Here is a 7774-nt window from a genome sequence, read left to right as displayed (position 1 = left end):
GAAGCATTAAATGAGTTCGAAGATCTATTACATACATGTAAGGACTATATCCCTACAGCAGAGATAGTGATTGGTGAAATTCTACCAAGATTCCAGTCAAATTTGCATTGGAGAAAAACATATGAGGAAAAAAGAAGAGAATTTAACTTGGGTCTTAAACGTATGGTAGAGAAGTATAAGTGTACTCTATCAAGAAGCCGAACATGATGTTATAGATGGAATACACATAACTCAAGAATCAGGACTACCAAAATTAGTTAAGTCTTATAAAATTGCTATCAATAAATTACTTGGCTTGAAGGAACCAACACAACAACTCAGGGTTGGCTTTCAAAGAAACAAAAATATTGGATCAACAACTCACAACTATGCCAGTAGGATGCCACTAAGAGAAAGTCGACAACATAACCATCACTACCCGTACAGTAGAGAAGATAACCGTAACTACCAATACAGTAGAGAGATCAACCGTAACAACCCGTACAGTAGAGATGAAAACAATTATCAATATCGTAAAAGTGAAAACTACACTCATGATAATAATACCTATAATGATGAAGATCGGCTCTTACACAGTGAACATGAAAAGATATTCTGGATCACATCCGAAATTATATATTAACTGTATAGTCTGTATGATTGGATTTTTAGACATCCGTATTTTCCGGAAATAATCTGGACTTCTCCGTATTTTCACTAGTGCTTACTTTCTCTTCCTCACCGGTCTATTGCAAATGGATGCCACGACAAAACTGCTCCTGTGGATATTGTGACAAATCACCGTCAAGTACGTTTCAAATCAATTATAAACTGTTAAATATATATACCGTTAATTCCGTTAACTTGGATTCCATGTTTATTCAACCATACGAACTGTAATTGTTTATTTCTATGAATTGAACTGAGAATTCTACTTTCGTTTTTGACTTGATATTATGATTGCATTGAACATTCATATATTTCTTTCGTACATATTGTAAAATATTGTATTTTTATTTCTTTCAGTTTACCAAACATTACACACTCTGTAAAACTCCTGTATCATTTCTGGTGGAATTATAATCTACAAGCTTCACACACAAGTTGTTATTCTTTATAATTTGCCGAGATTGCGATACAATCCCATGGTTATACTAGCTGAGTCAGGCTCAGCACAGTAAATTGACGACAACCTGTCTTTACATATCCAGACAAGGAACGACAACGTAGCAACTTACATACCTTTACACTGACAGTGGACTTCATATCTTGTGTATACTCGACAGCAACCTAACAACGTTGAGTCAACATGGATCCCAGTCATGAGGAACAACAAGAAGAGATACAGACCCCAGAGGGAAAGGTTCCAGATTTAGAACTATTACAAAATCCATCTAATACAATCCAGGCAGATGAAAATCCCGAGGCAAGGCGAGTTCGTGACCTCACGGAAAAAGGACAAGGAGCTTTCACCGAAAAACGTGACAAGTTCTGTCAGGAACTAGAGGCTCTCTGGGCAGACATTGAATCCCAGTTATTGGAAGTAACAGCGCCCCCTAACGATCTCCAGCAACTCCTAACAGTCCAGGACAAACTTGTTAAAGCCTGCAATAATTATCGTAGGCTCACAGATGAATACCTAGAATTTCTGAAAAGGACCAGAACATTGGAGAGTCAAAAAGAAATTGATGCATGTAAACTCTCTTTGGATTTACGTCTGTCCAAAGTGGAACTTGTTATGGAAAAACTACACGAGCATCGCCTCGCCCTAACAAAGGCCAAATCCACTAAAACAAAGACCTCAAAAGGTAAGAAAACCTCACGCAGTGGTAGCTCTAACGTGTCAGACATGTCAAGCCTAGCACGGAGAAAGCGTGCCAAGGCAGAGGCTGCCAAGTCTAAAATAGCCTTTGTAGAAAAACATGCCATTATCCTACAACAGGAAGCAATGTTAGAGGAACAAGCCCTGTTCAGACAAATTGAAATGGAACAGGAAGCAGCACACAAAAAGGCAAAAATGGAACAGGAAGCAGCACACAAAAAGGCAAAAATGGAACAAGAAGTCGCTCAGGAGGCCGCACAGAGAACAGTTCAGTTAGAACAAGAGGCTATGCGCAGGAAGGCTCAAATGCAACAAGAAGCCGCACGAGTAAGCCGAGAAAAGGCCCAACTTAAAGCCAAATTTAACCTTCTTGAAGCACAGAGAGAAGCTGCAGCCGCAGAAGCCGAGGCTCGTATCCTGGAATACGATGATAGCCAAGCCTTTAGCGAACTACCTGACGAAAAGGAAGACCCGCTCCAGCGTGTGCAAGATTTTGTCAACAAACTTCCTGTATCAACAGCTTTGAAGGAAGTGACAGCACCTCAAAAGAAAAGGCAATTTCCTGTTAAAATTGAGCTGAGCCACGAAGCACCAGCGTTCGTGCCGTCCGCGGCACTGAACTTGCTGTCACAGACATCTGCTGTCTTACCTTCCGATTCTAAGTCACCGGAAGTTACCTTTATCCCAGATCTGGGATTAGTAACCGGCATACAAAGACTAGGCCTTTCAGATGAGAGCCCTACTGAACACCAAAAACAGGGTGTTAAAGAAACGATCCCTGTCTTACGCCCAAAACAAGACTTTATAGAAGAGATCCCTGTTTCACACCAAAAACAAGGCATAATAGAAGAGATCCCTGTTGCACACCAGCAACAAATCAACCTCACATCGGAGATAACTAGATTCCTCTTACGTAAGGACCTGCTTTTTTCCCGGTTAACGAGCTTTAACGATCGGGCAGAATCCTTCCATACTTGGAAAGCAAGCTTCAAGAATGTGACTGATGAGTTACAAGTCTCTGACTCAGAACAGATCGATTTACTGATCAAGTGGCTCGGTCCAGAGTCTGCTAAACACGCCATTTGCATAAGAGCGTCGAACGCCAATAATCCTACCATAGGGATACAGAGATTATGGAAGAGGCTTGACGAGCGGTATGGTGCTCCAGAAATGTTGGAAGCCTCTCTCATGAGTAAACTTGCCAAATTCCCTACCTTAACAAATAAGGACAACACACGTCTCTACGAACTATCTGACATTCTATCAGAAATAGAATATCACAAGGAAAATCCCAAGCTGGGATGTTTGCTAGGATATTTTGACTCCTCATCCGGGATTAATCCTATTGTTGAAAAGTTACCGTACGGACTCCAAGAAAAGTGGACAACAAGGGCTACAAGATACAAGTCCAAATATGAAGTTGCCTTTCCACCTTTCACAGAATTCTCTGCCTTCATCAGGGAAATAAGTAAAACAAAGAATGATCCTGGGTTCATCTTTGGGTCAAAAGCCACACCAAATACAAAAGGTGCTGCGCCAAGGTCTACGTCTTACCCTAGGACTAAAGTTGGTGCTCATAAAACAGCAGTTGAGCAGCAATCTGGAGACGCCAGCAAACAAGGTCTTTGTATTCTGCACAATACAAAACATTCCTTAAATGAATGTCGAGCGTTCCGAGCCAAGTCAATAGAGGAACGCAAAGGTCTTTTAAAAGAAAACAATGTATGTTACAAGTGTTGTGATTCTACCACACATAGAAGCCGGGATTGCAATGCAAGCATAAGTTGTAAAGAATGTGGAAGTAAACAACACACTACCGCACTTCACATCACGAGACCACAGCAACCTGCAAGTTCACAGTCTAGATCGCCTAAGCAAGCCTACGGCGGGGAGCCTATAGAATCGGCTGAAACTAAGGCAACCTCAGTTAACTCTACCTGTACTGAGATCTGCAAAGATACATATAGTGGAAAATCTTGTGCTAAAATACTTCCTGTGAATGTTTATCACAAAGATAACCAGTACAAAGTTATTCGCATGTACGCCATCATTGATGACCAAAGCAACCGGTCACTAGCATCGCCCGAATTCTTTAATCTTTTCGACGTCAAAGATAAACCAGAAAACTATACTTTATCAACATGCTCCGGCAAAGTAGTCACTTCCGGCAAAAGAGGAAGAGGTTTCGTCATGGAATCAATCAATGGTAATGACAAGTTTGACCTTCCCGTACTGATTGAATGTGATCATATTCCCAATAATAGGGACGAAATACCTACTCCTGAAGTAACAATACATCACCCTCATTTAAAAGAACTTAGAGGTAGCATTCCACCAAAAGAGGAAAATTGCCAAATTCTTCTCTTAATTGGCAGAGACCTTATAGAGGCACATCATGTCCTCGACCAGCGCATAGGACCACCCAGAACTCCATATGCACAACAATTGAGACTTGGTTGGGTAGTGATAGGAGAAACATGCATTAACAAGCAGCATGTTCCTCTTGAGTTAAATGTTAAAATAACCAACATTTTAACTACAGGACAACCTTCAACTTTTCAACCATGCACAAGCAAGTTTGACATCCGGGAAAACTACACAGACCCTGTAACAAAAGATCTACAATCGCCACTCTTTGAAAAAACAAGGGACGATGATAAGCCTGGACAGTCATATGAGGACAAAATGTTCATGAAACAGATGGACAACGAATTTGTCAGAGACTCGGAAGGAAGTTGGGTAGCACCGTTACCGTTCCGAGTGCCAAGACAGCCATTGCCAAGCAACAGACCACAGGCTCTTCACCGTGCTAACATGTTAGACGCCAGTCTGAATAGAAATCCAGTAAAGCGGGAACATTTTCTTACATTTATGAGTAAAATCTTAGATAATAATCATGCAGAACTCGCTCCACCATTGCACGAACATGAGGAGTGCTGGTATTTGCCATTGTTTGGTGTTTATCATCCGAAGAAACCCGATCAGATAAGAGGTGTGTTTGATTCTTCCGCCAAATGTAACGGAGTTTCACTAAACAGCGTCCTGCTTACAGGTCCAGACTTGACCAATGATCTCTTGGGAGTATTGCTGCGTTTTAGGAAAGAAATGGTCGCAGTAACTGCAGATGTTCAACATATGTTTCACTGTTTTGTTGTCAGAAAAGACCACCGAAATTATCTGAGATTTTTATGGCATAAAGACAATGACCTACAGAAGAACCTTGTCGAATACCGCATGAGAGTTCATGTTTTCGGGAATAGTCCGTCACCTGCTGTTGCTACGCTTGGACTCAGAAAAGCAGCTCAAGCATCAGAACAAGAGTTTGGCAGTCACGTGACTAGCTTTGTTACAAGAGACTTCTATGTCGACGACGGTCTTACGTCATGTCCTACTAAAGAGGAAGCTGTTAAGCTCATGAAGGACACACAGCAAGCATTAGCAAGATATGGAAACTTACGCCTTCACAAGTTTGCCTCTAATTGCGCAGAAGTTATGTCTGCATTTCATGCCAGTGATTTGGCTTCAAATCTTAAAGATCTAGACTTAGAATGCGACAGCAAACCCCTACAACGTAGTCTTGGTCTCAGCTGGGACGTGAACACTGATAACTTCTTATTTCAATTATCATCAGAAAACAAACCGATCACTCGGAGAGGAATTTTATCAACGATAAACAGTCTCTACGATCCTCTGGGATTTTTGGCTCCGGTGATTATACAAGGGAAACTCCTATTAAGGAAAATAGTATCAGAAACCGTCGATTGGGACCAACCTCTCACTGATGAGACAGCAGATGAGTGGAAATCTTGGAGAGATACTCTAATTGCTATCGAAACATTGCGCATTCCACGTACCTACGTGCCGTATCTGAGCAAAACCGCCACAAAGGAGTTGCATGTCTTCTCTGATGCATCAGAAAAAGCCATAGCAGCTGTTGCATATCTACGCACGACCGACAATAGTGGTGAACCAAACATAGGATTCATTCTTGGGAAAGCTAAAGTTGCACCAACAAGTGGTCATACTATTCCACGCCTTGAACTATCTGCTGCAGTATTAGCAGTCGAGATAACACAGACCATCATGGATAATTTAGATTTACATATAGACACCGTAAAATTCTACACAGACAGTAAAGTAGTCATAGGCTACATAAGTAACGAGACAAGAAGGTTCTTCATCTATGTCGCCAATCGAGTAGAGAAAATAAGAAAATTTAGCTCTCCAAGTCAATGGAATTATGTACCAACTCACCGTAATCCCGCAGATTCGGGAACAAGGTCCGTACAAGCCCATGAAATTCACAGCAGCGAATGGTTATTAGGACCAAAACAACTTCTTTCCTCAGAACAGAAGAATTCTGAGGATATATACCAGCTAATAGATCCAGAAGAAGATGGAGAAATCCGTGCAACTGTTAATGTTGCAAAAACATTTTCCACACCTGAGCATAAAGGTATCGGAACTGATAGATTCAATCGATTCTCCAACTGGACATCACTTGTGCGAGCGATAGCCTTTTTGGAACGTTTCTCTCGCTTACACGGGTCAAAACAGGCATCATCAGTGACTTCTGTGGATAGTTTTTCAAATGCCGAAAATTTCATCTTAATATCTGCACAACAGGAAGTTTATGGAGATGAAATAGATTGTATAAAACGTCAGGAACAAATTAATAAGCGGAGCCCGATAGCTAACCTCAATCCGTTTTTGGATGAACGAGGACTATTACGAGTTGGAGGCCGTATTGTAAAATCGGACTTGAACCTCCATGAAAAGAAACCATTGATCGTCCCTGGACGCAATCATGTAGCAACATTATTAGTTCGACACTACCACAACAAGATAAAACATCAAGGTCGCCATTTCACAGATGGAGCGATTCGATCCGCAGGATTTTGGATCGTAGGAGCAAAACGCTTAATCTCATCTATTATTCACAAATGTGTGACATGCCGCAAACTCAGAGGAAAAACTGAGTATCAAATCATGTCTGATTTGCCAGAGGACCGTCTTGAACCTTCACCTCCGTTTACTAACGTTGGAATAGACACCTTTGGACCCTGGACAATTATTTCACGTAAAACACGTGGTGGATACGCCAACTCAAAACGTTGGGCAATTTTATTCACATGCTTAGTGACAAGAGCTATTCACATCGAATTAATCGAGGAAATGAGTTCTTCGGCCTTCATAAACGCTGTCAGGAGATTCGCCGCTATAAGAGGCCAAGTAAAGATTTTCCGATCTGACCGTGGAACAAACTTTATTGGCGCAATCGACGATTTAAAGATTGACTCAATCAACGTTGAAGATGGACCCTTCAAGAACTTTCTGTACAACTCTGGTACAACTTGGATCTTCAATGCGCCGCATTCGTCCCACATGGGTGGAGCCTGGGAAAGAATGATTGGTATCACCAGAAGAATTCTTGATTCTATGCTTCTAAACGCAGCCGGAAGAAGCCTTACACATGACGTGCTGAACACACTAATGGCAGAAGTTTCAGCAATAGTGAACTCTAGACCTCTGGTACCGGTATCAACAGATCCAGAGAATCCGTTAATATTAACTCCGGCTATGTTATTGACACAGAAAACCGACTACGTTTTCACTTCAGACCATCTTGGGGAATTCGACAAACGAGATCTCTGTCTTGCCGAATGGAGACGAGTACAGGCTCTGGCCAGTGTTTTCTGGTCCCGTTGGAGGAAGGAATACCTGCCGTTACTACAACAACGACGAAAATGGACCGAAGATCGCCGTGATCTCATCGATGGAGACGTCATTCTTCTTAAGGACAAAAACATTTGCCGTACCCAATGGCCCGTTGGAATTATAGTGAACTCATTTAAAAGTTCAGACGAACATGTCCGAAAAGCAGAAGTGCGAGTTATCGTTAATGGAAAAGCCACAACCTACACACGCCCTATCGTGGACATGATTCTCCTCATAGAGAACACTCCTGTGTAA

The 7774-nt window shown here is 41.7% G+C and overlaps 1 protein-coding gene across 1 annotated transcript; it reads left to right on the top strand.

Moving 5' to 3' along the window:
- The first annotated feature begins 647 nt into the window (after nucleotides 1-647).
- On the top strand, nucleotides 648-7774 carry LOC134722080 (uncharacterized). Its single transcript, XM_063585591.1, has 2 exons — nucleotides 648-787; nucleotides 1006-7774. The coding sequence occupies exon 2, from the start codon at nucleotides 1289-1291 to the stop codon at nucleotides 7772-7774; it is 6486 nt and encodes a 2161-aa protein (XP_063441661.1). The 5' UTR covers nucleotides 648-787; nucleotides 1006-1288.

The sequence above is a fragment of the Mytilus trossulus genome, chromosome 1 (genome assembly GCF_036588685.1).
Source record: "Mytilus trossulus isolate FHL-02 chromosome 1, PNRI_Mtr1.1.1.hap1, whole genome shotgun sequence".
In the NCBI taxonomy this organism is placed as follows: domain Eukaryota; kingdom Metazoa; phylum Mollusca; class Bivalvia; order Mytilida; family Mytilidae; genus Mytilus; species Mytilus trossulus.
The sequence above is the reverse complement of the archived record's forward strand: the minus strand, read 5'-3'. Positions and strand labels throughout refer to the sequence as shown.

Excerpts from the sequence above, each read along its gene's own strand:
- LOC134722080 (XM_063585591.1), top strand. The coding sequence starts at position 1,289 with ATGGATCCCAGTCATGAGGAACAACAAGAAGAGATACAGACCCCAGAG.